The 16,217-nt window shown below is 35.1% G+C and overlaps 1 protein-coding gene across 1 annotated transcript in view; it reads right to left on the reverse strand.

Annotated features, from left to right (window-relative positions):
* Window positions 1–16,217, reverse strand: part of LOC119514808 (leucine-rich repeat-containing protein 37A-like) — a 74,591-nt gene that overhangs the window by 16,553 nt on the left and 41,821 nt on the right. Inside the window, exons 7-8 of the mRNA XM_037810529.1 lie at window positions 12,035–12,106; window positions 11,379–11,453 (exon numbers count right to left, since the gene is read on the reverse strand). Of these exons, the coding sequence (XP_037666457.1) occupies window positions 11,379–11,453; window positions 12,035–12,106 (147 nt within the window). The remainder of the gene's footprint in view (window positions 1–11,378; window positions 11,454–12,034; window positions 12,107–16,217) is intronic.

Genomic DNA, 16,217 nt, shown 5'->3' on the forward strand with positions numbered 1-16,217 from the left:
ACCTAGGCCATAGATTGAATATGTTAAATAGAGGCATTGGGGATATAAAACAGACCCAAATTGAACTTTTAGAAATTAAAAACTACAATGTTTAGATAAAAATACCCTGGATGGGATTAATGACAGATTAGACATAGAAGTAGAAAAGATCAGTGAACATGAAGGCATAGTGATACAAAATATCCAAAATGAAACACAAGGGAAAACAAATAAAACAAAACAACCACAATAAAAAAAAGAGTATTGGTAATTGAGCAACAACTTCAAGAGCCTAACACCTAAGAACATTTAAAGAAATAATAGTCAAAATTTTCCAAATCCAAGAGGCTCACTGAACTCCAAGTGCAAGAAACATGAACAAAACTCCACTAAGGCACATTATAATCAAATTGCCCAGAAGCAGAAACAAATAGAACATCTTAAAAGCAACTAAAGGGGAATAAAAGTTATGCTATGTCTAAAGCAACAAAGGAACAAAGGATGACAGCAAATTTCTTGTTGGAAATAATGCAAGTCAAAATTCAGTGGAGCAACATCTTTCAAGGATTAAATGGGGGTATGGTGGGGGGAGAGACAGTGGGGGGAGAGACAAACCCAAAAGCAAACTATCAACCTAGAATTCTATGCCAGAAAAATATCTTTCAGAAACAAAGACAAATAAGACGATTTTAGACATACAAAAGCTGAAGGAATTAATCACTAGCAAACCTGCACTATAAGAAATGCTAAAGGAAGTATTTTAGGCAGAAAGAAAATGATACCAGGTGGCAATATGGACCTACACAAAAGAATTAACACATGGGAAATGTTAACTACATAGGACAGTAATTCAAAGCCATAAGAAGAAATAAAGAATAACTACATAGGTAAATATAAAGTCCTGTATTATTGTACTTTGGGTTTGTAAGTGCTTTAGCCCTCTATATGACTTTACTGCCAAATGTATAAAATAACATTTAAAATCTATTTTAATGGACATAGTATGTATAAACATGGAACCTGAAAAGGACAATATAAAGGGAGAGAAAAAGATAATTTTGAGTACAGAGTTTGCATAATACTGAAATTAGGTGGCACTATTCAAATTAGGTTGTTATTAATTAAAGATTCTCATTGTAATTACAAAGTTAATCACAAAAAAAACTAAAATATTGGAGAAAGGAATAAAAGAAAATCTAAATAGAATAGTACAAAAGAGCAACTAAATGCAGTAAGGCAACAATGGAGTAATTGTAAGATAAACAGAAAACAAATAGCTAAATGGCAGAAATAAATCCTTACTTTTCAGTTATTAACTTAAATGTCAATGGATCAAACTCCCCTATTAAAAGGCAGAGATTGGGAGATTGGATGAAAAAGCATGATCCATGTAATGTTGTCTATAAGAAATTCACTTCATGTACAAAGACATAAAAAGATTGAAAATAAAAAGGTAGAAAAAGATATTCTGTGCAAACAGTAATAAAAGAGAGCTGGAGAAGCTATATTGTTCTGAGACAAAATAGGCTTTAAGTAAAAAAAGAATACAAGAAACAAAGAAGATATTTTATATTGAGAAAAGGTTCAATCCAGAAAGAGGATGTGATTATATATATGAACCACACGTCAGAACTCCAAAATACATGTTGCAAAAATTGACATTTTAACTGAAGGGTGAAAAAGACGGTTGGAGGCTTCAATAGAATATTTTCAATAATGATAGAATATTTGAATGGAAGATCAATAAATAAATAGAGGACTTCAACAACACTATTAACCAATTAGACCTAATGGACATACACAGAATGCTCCATCAAACAGCAGCAGAATACACACTCTTCTCAAATGCATATGGAACAGTTTCCAGGATAGACCACATGTTATACCACAAATAAAATCTTAATACATTTTAAAATACTGAAATCATACAAAGTATCTTCTCAGTCCATAATGGAATGAAGCTAGAAATCAATATCAGAAGGAAAACTGGGAAATGTACAAATATGTGAAAATTAAACAATCCACTATTAAGCAACAAATGGGTTAAAGAAGAAATCACAAGGGACATTAGGAAATATCTTGAAGGAAACAAAAATGAACACAATATACCCCAAACTTGCAGGATGCAGCAAAGGCAATGGTCAGAGGGAAATTTATAGCTCTAACTGCCTACATTAAAAAAGGAAGATCACAAATCAATAACCTAACTTCACAACTAAAGAAACTGGAAGAAGAGCAAACAAAACCCAAAGTTAGTAGAAGGAAGTTAATAGTAAAGATTAGAGCAGAGGTAAATGAAATAGAGAATAGAAAAAAAAAAAAAAAAGAACAAAAAACCTAAAAGCTGGGTTTTTTGAAAAGATGAATAAAATCAACAAATGTTTAACTAGAGTGACAAAGAAGAGAGGACACAAATAACTAAAATCATGAATGCAAATGGGGACATTATTGCCAATCTTACAGAAATAAAAAGGATTTTAAGAGGGTGCTATGAAAAATTATATGCCAAAAATTAGAAAACTGAGATGGAATGGACAAATTCTTAGAAACATTCAAATTAACTAATCTGATCAAAGAAGAAATAGGTAATCCCAACAGACCTATAACAAGAGACTGAAATAGTCATCAAAAACCTCCCAACAAAGAAAAGTGCAGAACAGATGGATTCATGTTGAATTCTACCAAATATTTTAAAGAAGATTTAACAGCAATACTTCTCAAAGCCCACCAAGAAATGGAAGAGGAGGGATTAATGAGGCCATCATTACCCTGATACCGAAGTCAGATAAAGATAGCATAAGAAAAGAAAATTACAGACCAATAACCCATATGAATATAGATGGAAAAACCCTCAAGAAAATATTGGCAAATGGATCCAACAGTATATCAAAAGGATTATATACCATGGCCAAGTGGGATTTAGTCCAGGAATGCAAGGACAGTTCAACATAAGAAAAGAAAATCAACCAATGTAGTATACCACATTAATACATGAAGGGGAAAAAACACCACATGATTATCTCAATTGACACAGAAAATGCATTTGACAAAATCCAACATACTTTCATGATAAACACATTCAGAAAACTAGAAGTAGAAGGAAACTTTCTCAATATGATAAAGGGTATTGATGAAAAACCCACAACAAATATCATACTCAATATAAAAGACTAAAGACTTTTTCCCAAAGATCAAGAACAAGACAAGGATGTCTGCTGTCACCACTGTTATTCAACATTGTACTTGACATTCCAGCCAGAGCAATCAGGCAAGAGAAAGGAATAAAAGATAACCAAGTTGTAAAGGAAGATGTCAAGGTATCCCTATTCTCAGATGACATGATCCTAAATATAGAAGCCCCCAAAAAAACCACAAGACAGCTACTAGAACTAATAAAACCAATTCAGCAAAGTTGCAGGGTGCAAGATGAACCAAAAGTAAGTTGGGTTTTCCATACACAAGTAATGACAATGAACAATATGCAATGGCAATTAAGAAAATAATTCCATTTACAAGAGCATGAAAATATAATATCTAGGATTAAATTTAAACAAGGAGGTGAAAGACTTAAAAACTGAAAACTGCAAAGCATTGCTTGAAAGGAATTACAGATCTACATAAATGGAAGACATCCCACATTCATGGATTGGAGGACTTTTAATTTTGTTAACCTGGCAATACTGCCTAAAGTGATCTACAATTCAATGCAATCCCTATCAAATTCCAGCAGTATTTTTTTTTTACAGAATTAAAAAAGTTGATGCTTGAATTCACATGGAAATAGATGGACCCCTGAATAGCTTGAAATCATCTTGAAAAGAAGAAAAAGTTGGAGGCCTCCTGTTCCTGATTTCAAAACAAACTACAAAACTATGGTAATTAAAACAGTATAGTCTCACAAATCCTGATTTCAAAGCTTACTACAAAGCTACAGAAATTTTAAAACATGTGGTACTAGCAGAAGGATAGGCATATAGACCAAGGAATTGAAATTAGATGAATCCATACATCTGTGGCCAGTGTTGATTTGACAAGTGCCAAGTTCATTCAGTGGAGAAAGAACAGTCTCTTCAAAAAATGGTGTTGGGGCAATTGGAAATCCACATGGAAAAGAATGAATGTAGACCCCTATACCTCTCACCCTATATAAAAATTAATATGCAATGGATCAATGACAATATAAGAGCTAATATTATAAAACTCTTAGAAGAAAACACATGGGAATGTCTTCAGGACCTTGTAGTAGTCACAGAGTTTTAGATTTTTACCCCAGAAGTTCAAGCAACAAAAAGAAAAATACCGATAAAATGAACATCAAAATTAAAAACTTTTCTACATCAAAGGACATTTTAAACAAAGTAAAAAGATTACCTAAAGAATGGGAGAAGATATTTGGAAACCATATACCTGTAAGGGTTTAGTATCTAGAATATATAAAGATCTACTACAATGCAATAATAAAAAGACAAAAAACCTTAATTAAAACTAGGCCAAGGTATGAATAGATATTTCTATTCTTCAGCAAAGAAGACAAGCCAAGCCACAGAATGGGAGGAAATATTTGCAAATTACGTATCAGAAAAAACACTTTTTTCCATAATATATAAAGAACTCCTCAAACAAGTGAAAAATAGTCAAATGATTTGAACATATTTGAATGGCAAACAAGCACATGAAAAGATGCTCAACTTCATTAACCTTTAGGGATATGCAAATTAGTTACAAAGAGATACAACTACACACCTATTACATTATCTAAAATTAAAAAGACTGAGCACAGCAAGAGTTGGCAAAGATGTGGAGAAAATGGAGCTTATACAATGCCAGCAGGGATGTAAAATGGTACAACCTCTTTGGAAAACAGTTTGACAGCTTCTTGAGAAGTTAGACAGACACCCTTGATATGATCTAGCCATTCCAATTCTGGATATTTATCAAAGAGAAATGAAAGTATTGTGCATACAAAGATTTGTACACAAATGTTCATAGAAACTTTATTTCTAATAAACAAAAATTGGAAACAACTCAAATGTCCATCAACACATAAAGAGATAAATTGTAGTATATTCATATAATGGATACCACTCAGAAATAAAAATAAATGAACTACTGATACACCCAACCACATGGCTGACTTTTTTTAATAGTCTAGTTTGCATTGATTGTATTTTTCCCCAATACTACCCCATTTTTTTAAATTGAGATTGTTCACATTCCATACAATTATCCACAAATCCAAAGTATACAATTGCCCATGATACCATCATACAGCTGTGCATCCATCACCACAATTAAATTTTGAATTTTTAGAATATTTTCATTACTCCAGAAAAGAAATAAAAAAGACATGCAAAAAAGGAACTTAATCCTCCATACCCATAAACCACTCCCCCCCTCCATTATTGACTCATAGTATTGGTATAGTACATTTGTTACTGTTGATGAAAGAATATTAAAATACTACTAACTGTAGTATATAGTTTGCAATAGGTATACTTTTCTCCCTATATGCCCCTCTATTATTAACTTCTAGTTATAGTGTCATACATTTCTTCTAGTTCATGAAAGAGATTTCTAAGATTTGTACAGTTAATCACAGACATTGCGCCCACCACAGGATTCACTGTTTTATACATTCCCATCTTTTAACCTCTAACTTTCCTTCTGGTGATATATGGGACTCTGAGCTTCCCCTTTCCACCACATTCACACACCATTCAGCACTGTTGGTTATTCTCACAAAGTGCTACCATCACCTCTGTCCATTTTCAAACACTTAAGTTCACCCTAGTTGAACATTCTGCTCATAATAAGCAACCACTCCCCATTCTTTAGCCTCATTCTATATCCTGGTAACTTATATTTCATGTCTACGAGTTTACATATTATAATTAGTTCATATCAGTGAGACCCTGCAATATTTGTCCTTATGTGTCTGACTTATTTCACTCAATATAGTGTCCTAAACATTTCTTCATCAACCCATTTTTAAAGACTATTTTGTTCACACGCCATACATTCCATCCTAAGTAAACAATCGATTGTTCCCTGTATAGTCACGTATTTATGTATTCACCACCCTCACCACTATCTATATAAGGACATCTCCATTTCTTCCACAAAGGAGGAGGAAGAGTCAAAGAAGGTAGAGAGACAAAAGAAAAAAAGACACAACTACAAAAAAAAAAAAAAAAAAAATGACAGCTAGGAAACAACAAAAGGAAAGATGGCATTAAATTAAAGTAGAATAAAGAGTCAGACAACATCACCAATGCCAAGAGTCCCATACCCTTCCTTAATGTCCCCCTCTTATATGCATTTAGCTTTGGTACATTGCCTTTGTGACATTAAAGGAAGCATAATACAATGTTTCTGTTAACTATAGTCTCTAGTTTGCATTGATTGTATTTTTCCCCCAATACCACCTTAACACCTTGCAAAGTTGACATTCATTTATTCTCCTTGTAAAAACATATTTGTACATTTTATCACAATTGTTGAGCACTCCAGGTTTCACTGAGTTATACAGTCCCAGTCTTTATCTTTCCTCTTTCCTTCTGGTGTCCCACATGCTCCTAACCTTCCTCTTTCAACCAGACTCACAGTCGTCTTTGTTCAGTGTACTTACATTGCTGTGCTACCATCACCCACGATTGTGTTCCAGACCTCTCACTTCTGCCTTTTCCTGTCTGTCTGTAGTGCTCCCTGAAGTATTTCCTGTAGTGCAGGTATCTTGTTCACAAACTCTCTGTTCGTCAGAAAATATTTTAAACCGTCCTTCATATTTGAAGGATAGTTTTGCCTGATACAGGATTCTTGGTTGGCAGTTTTTCTCTTTCAGTATCTTAAATATATCACACCACTTCCTTCTTGCCTCCATGGTTTCTACTCAGAAATCCACACATAGTCTTATCAAGCTTCCTTTGTATGTGGTGCATCGCTTTTCTCTTGCTGCTTTCAGGATTCTCTCTTTGTCTTTGACATATGATAATCTGATTATTAAGTGTCTTGGCATAGGCCTATGCAGATCTATTGTTTGGGGTTTGCTGCATTTCTTGGATCTATAATTTTATGTCTTTCATAAGAGATGGGAAATTTTTGTTGATTATTTCCTCTATTATTGCTTCTGCCTCCTTTCCCTTCTCTTCTCCTTCTGTTTTGTCTGGTTTCCCTCAGGTTCTTGGGTCTAGTTCTGAATGTGAGGCCAGTACTAGGGCTGGGCATCACCTATTTCCTCTTAGGGAAGATAGACCCCCTAGGGAGTTTTCATTTGCATTTAAATAGGCTCTTTGTCTCTCTGCCTCTGCTATCTCCACCCTGTCTGGGTAAGAGAGCTGCAAACAAAATGGCTGTGGTTTTCTCCACTGAGCCGCCCAGGTTGAGAGAGAGAAAAAGGGACAGAACTCCCCACTTCAGGGCCAGTCCAGGGTCATCCCAGCATCACCCACTAGCCAGAGATAGCACCCGGTCCTCTGGGCTCCCACTCCCAGCACAGAGAACTCTACTGGCTCTTTAAGGTCAGTCATCACTAGAAGCTTCTGTCTGCTGGTTGGGGATTTGTAGCTTGTATTGAGCAGTGCACATTTGTTAATCAAAACCCGGGTTGGAGCTGGGAATGAGGTATACTCACTTGTCAGAGAGTGCTGCTCTATATCACAGCAAGGTTTTGCAGTTCTGGCTGCCAGCGGGGAGAGGCTCTTTGCACAGGTCTGCAGTTTTTACTTACAGATTTTATGCTGTGATCTCAGGCATTCTTCCCAATCCAGGTTGGTGTATGTGTGGACAGTCACATTTGTCCCCAGCAGTTATTCCAGATTATTTGCTACTTGTTCCTGGTTGTTTATTAGTTTTTCCAGGGGAACTAACTAACTTCCACTCCTCTCTATGCTGCCATTTTCCAGTGCCTCCCACCCCATTTTTAACCCTTGCAAGGCTGACATTCATTCATTCTCCTTCTTGTAAAAACATATTTGTACATTTTATCACAATTGTTGAGCACTCCACGTTTCACTGAGTTATACAGTTCCAGTCTTTATCTTTCTTCTTTCCTTCTGGTGTCCCACATGCTCCTAACCTTCCTCTTTCAACCATACTCACAGTCATCTTTGTTCAGTGTACTTCCATTGCTGTGCTACTGTCACCCAAGATTGTGTCCCAAACCTCTCACTTCTGCCTTTTTGTATTTGTCTGTAGTGCTCCCTTTAGTATTTCCTGTAGCACAGGCATCTTGCTCACAAACTCTCTCATTTGTCTGTTTGTCAGAGATTATTTTAAACTCTCCCTCATATCTGAAGGACAGTTTTGCTTGATACAGGATTCTTGGTTGGCAGTTTTTCTCTTTCACTATCTTAAATATATCACACCACTTCCTTCTTGCCTCAGAAATCCACACATAGTCTTATCAAGCTTCCTTTGTATGTGGTGGATCGCTTTTCTCTTGCTTTCAGGATTCTCTATTTGTCTTTGACATTTGATAATCTGATTATTAAGTGTATCAGCGTAGGCCTATTCAGATCTATTCTGTTTGAGGTTTGCTGCGCTTCTTGGATCTGTAATCTTATGTCTTTCATAAGAGATGGGAAATTTTCATTGATTATTTCCTCTATTATTGCTTCTGCCCCCTTCCCTTCTCTTCTCCTTTTGCAATACCCATGATACGTACATTCATGCATTTCATGTTGTCATTGAATTCCCTGAGACATTGCTCATATTTTTCCAGTCTTTTCCCTATCTGTTCTTTTGTGTGTAGGATTTCAGGTGTCTTGTTCTCCAGTTCCTGGCTGTTTTCTTCTGCCTCTTGAAATCTGCTGTTGTATGTCTCCATTGTGCTTTTCATTTCTTGTGTTGTGCCTTTCATTTCCAAAGTTCCTGCCAGGTTTTTTTGTTTTTTGTTTTTTTTTTTGTAAGATGGGGATAATATGCACCATAATTTCCATTTAAAATGAATAGATTTTATTTATTTATTTTTTAAATTTATGCCTTTTCTCTTCAGAGAAAGTGTTTTAAGAACAAAATTAAAATCATTAAGTGAGACATAGACTTTATTATGATTCTGATGGTCACAGCATGAGTGAAGAAAACCAGTGTTTCTAGCATGGGATAAGGAAAGTGCATGTGTTAGTTTCCTGTGATAATAATGCATTCTTGGAAGGATTCTAGTTATTCATACATAATGAAAAAATACATGTATGGAGGGAGAGGAAGCAGATGAATTTGGCCAAGGGAGGAATTGAAAAGCAAAGCAGAAAATGAGGGTGAAGGGAACTATGGAGAAGAAGTAGTTGGGAGGAGCAAACAAAGTGAAAAGAACTTGAGAAGGAAAGTGTATTTTTGTAATCACTCTTGCTTTCTAATACTTTTAGTGATTAGTTTTAGCTTCATACATTAGATTAGTGTGTAATTTTTATCAGATTAATATTTTAGACTATCATATTTACTTGATAACTTATTTTTAATATCATATGATACTCATAAGTGAGACTCTTGTGCTCTCATTAGTCTGAAACAAAGACATACAATTAAACTGTAAGTTAAACTGTACTCATCCTATTAGACCATATAAAAAATGTACTTAATACCAACTTTTTCATCTCCTTCAAGTCTTTGTTCAAATATCACCTTGTCAAAGAGTATACTGACTATTCTAATCTTGTGACCTGTCATCCTTCCGGATCTAGGCACTTCAGAGCTCACTTCCCCTACCTATTCATCTTTCCCTTCAATTTACCACCTTACTGTATGCTTCATAATGTACTTATCTATTAATAGTTTTTGTGTGCCCTTCCAACTCTCCAGAATGTAAGCTCCTTGAAATGAGTGGTATTTTCAGGACTTTTTTTTATCACCTGCCTTATATTGAATATACTTCTGTGACAGATGATTTGTGTATTGAGATAGGAGCTCAGTGGCTTGTGTTTTCTTCTCATTGTATCACTTGATATGGAAATATGTATTTTTTTTCTTTTTTTAATACAGTTTTATTGAGATATGTTCACATACCATATAATCATCCATGGTGTACAATCAACTTTTCACAGTACCATCTTATAGTTGTACATTCATCACCCCAATCTATTTTTGAACATTTTCCTTACACCAGAAAGAGTCAGAGTAAGAATAAAAAATAAAAATAAAAAAAGAATACCCAAATCACCTCCCTCCATCCCACCCTATTTTTCATTTAGGTTTTGTTCCCATTTTTCTACTCATCCATCCATACACTGGATAAAGGGAATGTGATCCACAATGTTTTCTTTTTTTTCCTTCTTTTTAATAATTCAATTAATTAGACTCCACCAAAATTAAAAACTTCTGTTCTTCAAAAGATACTTTTTAGAGAATGATCAGAAAGCTACAGCCTGGGAGAAAATATTTACCAAACACATTATCTGAGAGAAAGAACTTATTTTCAGAATATATAAAAAGTACTCTTATAACTCAATAGTAAGATAAAGTATCCTATAAAAAAATGGCAACAGATTTGAACCATCACTTCATTAAAGAAGATAAAGATGGTAAATAAGCACAGGAAGAGACACTCAACATCATTAGCTGTTAGAGAAATGCAACTTAATATACCAAGATGTGATACCATGACACATCTACTAGGTGGGCTGATTTTTTTTTTTTGTATGATTTTTTTTAAGACTGAAATACAAAGACCAGATGACTGATGTTTGTGGAGCAACTGCAAGTCACATACACTGCTGGTGGGACTGCAAAATGAAACAGCCACTTTTGAAAACAGTTTAGTAGTTTCAAGTAAAATGAAAAATGCTCTCAGCATATGAGATAGCAGCTCCTCTCCTAGGTATTTACTCCCACCACCAGTCCCCAGCAACCACCCATCTAATTTCTGCCCCTGTGGTTTTGTTTTTGCCAGAATGTCTTACAAATGAAATCATATAGTAGGCAGCCTTTTGTGTTTTGCATCTTTCATTTGTAACCTTTTATGTTTGGCTTCTTTCACTTAGCATAATCCTTCTGAGATTCATCTATGTTGTTGCATATATTAGTAGCTCATTCCTTTTTATTGCTGAGTAATATTACAGTTGTACAGATATTCTATAATTTGTTTATCCATTTATCAGCTGATGAGATTTGGGTTGTTTCCAGGTTTTTGTCCATTATGAATAAAACTGCTAAAAACACATACAAGTTGTGTGAACATATGCTTTCATTTCTTGGGAGGGGCTTTTTGGGTGACAGGAATGTTCTATATCTCGATTGCAATGGTGGTTACATAACTAAACATTTGTCAAAAGTCATCAAACTATACATTTAAAAAAGGTAACTATTATTATATGTAAAATTTACCTCAATAAACCTGATTTGTAAAATAATAAAAAGAAGCCTAAGAAAACAACTTGTGAAAATAAATCTAAGAGAAAATGACTTACAATTTTTCCAACTCGAGTGTCATCATGAGGATGTTCTCAACTGTTGTAAGTGACACTTGTGTTGTTCCCATATCTCTGAAAGAGAATGCCCAGATATGTACAATATGAACCCAAACACAAAAATTCTGTACTTAAACAAATACTGAAGTACATGAGATAACTTGGCTTCTCTGTAAAACAAGCTAGCTCAAGGGATTAATTTCCATAGATAACAATTCAGGAGAGTTCTTATTGAAGAAATACAAGTTTATTTGCATAATCAAATCAGTGACCTTGGCACTGAACAGCAGAACCCACAGTCTTTCACCATTATCCTACTTTTTATTCTCATACTGCATTCATCTCTCTGAATTCCTTGCTCCTTCTTTATAGTGTATACCTTATTCCTCTGCATTCTAGGATAAACAATATTTCTACATGTCTACATGTACCATATCCACACATGTTCTTCAACACAGCTCTTAACCCCTCCTGGCTATCTTGCCCATTATACATCCTTTCTTAATCCTTTTCATTGCCAAATAACTTTTTTTCAATAATCCCATTAAAATTAAAATTAATGACTTTTCAGCCTAAATGAAAAATACTTAATCTTTGATGAAAGTAAAAGAAGAACAGAAATCATCTCATGATCCACCAGATTTCTGCATACTTACAAATATTTTAATGCTGGCAATTTAAAAAGATATGAATCTTCAACAGCTGTCAGAGGATTACGATTGAGAATTCTGAAAAATGCAATGGAATTAAAATTATCTGCATTTTCAATAAGTTCCATGAAAGTTTATGTTAATATTTTTGGTATGGAGTTTGTAGGTAAAAAAAAAAAAAAATCATTTTGTCTTTACTTAAAAATCACCCTTAGAATCCACAAAGCATTCTTCCTTTGGGAACTACCCAGGTCTCCGGAATATCAAGTGGAGAAGACAAAGAGAAAAGAAATAGAAAAAAGGTGGATGGCAAAGGAAAAATCTGCCAAAGAATTTTTCAGGTTGAAAACCATACAAGTGACTATGCTGGTAGGAAGCCCTCGCTATAGGAAAAACTGTTTCTAGAGTCTTCCATAATTCAAGGTGCTTTCCCCTTTCAATATTTAGATCTTTAAAAAAGTTCATAGCTGAATCCACCCAATTAAAAAAAAAAAAAAAAAAAAAAAAAAGGACCAATTCCTTGGCTTTGGAGCCAAAGAAGAAAGGGATAAATCTAAGAAGAGGAACTCCTGAAAGCCACAACTCCCATTACATACCCACATGTGTATTCTTACCATCAAAGCCCTTTTATGCTGCATATTAGCACCCGATTACTTGTCAGTCTCTTAGATTATCAGTTCTTTGAGGGGCAGGGACCACACTTTATTGTCACTACCATCCTTGTGCCTGGCATAGTGCCTGATGTTTGCTAGGTATTTAATAAATATTCACTGAGTAAATATATGGTATTTTGTTTATATATTAGTAAAATGAATAAATTCATTTTTTACACAAATTCTTATTCCAAAATAAAATGGTATATCTTTTCTTCTCAATTCTCAAAAGAAAGAAAAAACAGAAAAGAAAAGAAACAATGAGAAGAAAATATACCTTTAGGTTATCTCACTTGGGTACTTTTGCAGAACATCAAAAAAAAAAAAATAGTAATTATTACAGCTAATGTCTTATTGGGCTCCCAGCACTGTAATCAGCACTTCACATTTAATCCTCACAATAACCTTATGTGGTAAATATTATTATTACCCTATTTTACAGTTGAGGAAACTGAGGCACAGAGAGGTTATTTAATTTGTCCTAGGTCACCAAGCTAGTAAGAAGCAGAGCTGGGATTTGAACTCAGGTCTGTCTGACTCCAAAGCCTGTGTTTTACCTGTATGAAGAAAATAGGGTTTAAAATAGCTTTTACTTTATCCTTAATTTTTAGGGCACTAAATATAGAAATACATTTTCAAACTTCATCTACCCAATAGGGAGACCCTCATAAGAATTACATTTTATCTTTCATCTTCTGTAATTATCTCCCACAATTAAATATTTAATTAGTTTGAGATCATTGAGACCTTAGAAATGTAAAATCATATTGTAGGTTATGTCAGTGAAAATGAAGGAATAAAGACTCTGAAATTTCACCCCTCCATAAATGTAGAGAAAAATCTGGCAAAAATTGTCTCAACTCTTTTATAACTCTGGAAATTTAAAGACTTGCAGCAACCCAAGGAGCACTGATTCAAGAGAATGTCTGGATTCCACAAGGACATTGCATTTTGTGGTGTTTTAACTTGCCCTAGACTCATTCAGTGCTCTCCAGTCTCAGCAGTAGCCTTGAAAAATCACTGCCCACATGTGCAGCACTGGGGGGAGCAGAATGTAGCTGGAGCTCTTTCAAAGCCTAAATCCCCAATAATTTTCATTAGTTGACCTGTCTGGAGATTCCTTGGAAGACTCCAGTAGAAAGGCTTGTCTTTATTAGAGCTGACTGGTAGCTGTCTAGTGCTAAAAGCCTCTCCCAAGGGTGCATTTTTTTAACATCAGTAATTACAGGTAAGTGTTTTAACAACAGTGCTGCCTTTGGCAACTGATAATAGGGCAAACAATAGCTTAACCAAAAAGCTTAAAAGGAAAAGCCAAGAAATGAGATATCCATGGGAGATTTGAAAATCTGGGACATATTCCTGGGAATTGAGAAGGACATTATATGCAATCTACAACAGCTGTAAGCATGCTCATGGAATATTTGAGAAACAACTAAGTTTTAACTGTGAGACTCTGGGCAAGCAAGAAGTGAAGGCTAAGGCAGAGCTGTAAACTGGGTGGCTGGTGTTGAAAGCAAGCCACAACATACATAAAGAGCCCCTTGGCAAAGACTGGGAGATTTATTAGGAAATCTCAATTCAATCATTAGCTGACCATCAAGATAACGGAATAAAGACTTCAGTTGCCATACACAGCAAAGAAGACAGACTTTACAAAATTAGTTCAGAAAAGTCACTAAACAACAACTACAACAAGGAACACCACCACCAAACGTGGAAGAAGAGAGAACTGGATTTCCAGAATTGCTACATTATATTATTTTAAATGTCCCATTTTCAACAAAAATTTACAAGCTATGCAAAGAAACAAGAAAAAATGGTCCATAAAAGGCAAAAGCAACAAACAGAAACTATCCTGAGGAAAGTGAGACATTGGGCTTACTAGACAAAGACTTTAAATCAGCTATTTTAAATATGTTCCAAAAGTTGAAGGAAGCCATGTCTAACGAACTAAAGAAAAGTAAGAGAATAATGTTTCATCAAACAGAGAATGTCAATAAAGAGAGATGATTTATATACAAGTGAATCAAGTAGAAATTGTGGAGTTGAAAAGTACAATAACTGAAGTGAAAAATCCACTTGAGGGGATCCATTGCAGATTTGAGCAAGTAGAAGAAACGATCAGCAAACTTAAAGACAGATAACTGAGATTATACAGTCTGAGAAAAAGAAAAAAGAATGGAGAGAAATGAACAAAGCCCCAGAGACCTGTGGGACATCATCAAGTATACTAACATACTCATAATATGACAGAGGAGAGAAGAGAGAGAAAGGGGCAAAAAGAAATAATGGCCAAAAAACTTCCTAAATTTGATGCAAAACATTAATCTACACATCAAAAAAGCTCAAAGAACTCCAAGTAGAATAAAGTCAATGACATCTACATTTAGACACATCATAACCAAACTGTAAAAAGACAAAGAGAAAATCAAAAGCAGCAAGAGGGAAGTGATTCATCACATACAAAGAATCCCCAATAAAATTAACCACAAATTTTTCATCAGAAACCTTGGAGGCCAGGAGGCAAAGAAAAGACAAAGTGCTAAAGAAAAAATCCTGTCAACCAAGAATTCTATATCTGGCAAAACTATCCTTCAAAAATGAAAGAGAAATTAAGACATTCCTAAATAAAGAAATTCTGAAAGAGTTTGTTGCTAGCAGACCTGCCCTACAAGAAATACTAATGGGTTTCCTGCAGGCTGAACTGAAGGACAGTGGATAGTAACTTGAATCCACAAGAAGAAATAAAGAGCACCCATAAAGGTAACTACATAAACAAATATAAAAGACATATGATTGTATTTTTTGTTTGTAACTCCTTTTTTCCTCCTCCTATTGGGTTTAAAAGATAACTGCACAAAAAAGTAATTATAAATCTATTTCAATCGGCACACAATATATTTGGTGATAATAACAATATAAAGGAGGGAGTTAGAGTAGAGCAATATAGGAGCAAAGTTTTTGTATACTACTGAAATTATGTTGGTAATCCAAATGAGAATGTTATAAATTAAAATGTTAGAGAACCTAAGATGGTGGCTAGGTGAGACAGGGCAAAAAAACTCCTCTGTGAAAAATACTAGATAAAAACCAGAAAGTGACCCAGAACACCAGTTCCAGAATAGCACCAGCCAGACAAGGTCTGCTAAATCTACAGGGACCGTGCATTTGGTGAAACCAGGAGTCTGCATTCTGAAATGAGTGAGTGAGTTGCCTGAAAGTTCCTTGGCCACACTGTGGTGTGGAGAAATGGAGGGTCAGTGTTTGGAGATGGACTAGTTCTTTAAAAAAAAAAAAAAAAGCCCGGGAGCAGCTGCAAATCTGACAGGGAGAGCCCTGCAATGAAGCACGGTGGGAGCGGGCTGGGCTAATGCCTCGGTGTCTGGCATGGAGGATACCCCTTCACACACCTGCTGCTGACTGTCTCAGGCCCAGGGGAGCAAAGGGGAGCCAAAGGGAGAAAGGACCGCACAATTTGCAGCCATCTCCCCGGTGGGCAGGGGACCCTCCTGCCTGGGGCCAGATCCACAGCCCAG

This window comes from Choloepus didactylus, chromosome 18, assembly GCF_015220235.1.
Source record: "Choloepus didactylus isolate mChoDid1 chromosome 18, mChoDid1.pri, whole genome shotgun sequence".
In the NCBI taxonomy this organism is placed as follows: domain Eukaryota; kingdom Metazoa; phylum Chordata; class Mammalia; order Pilosa; family Megalonychidae; genus Choloepus; species Choloepus didactylus.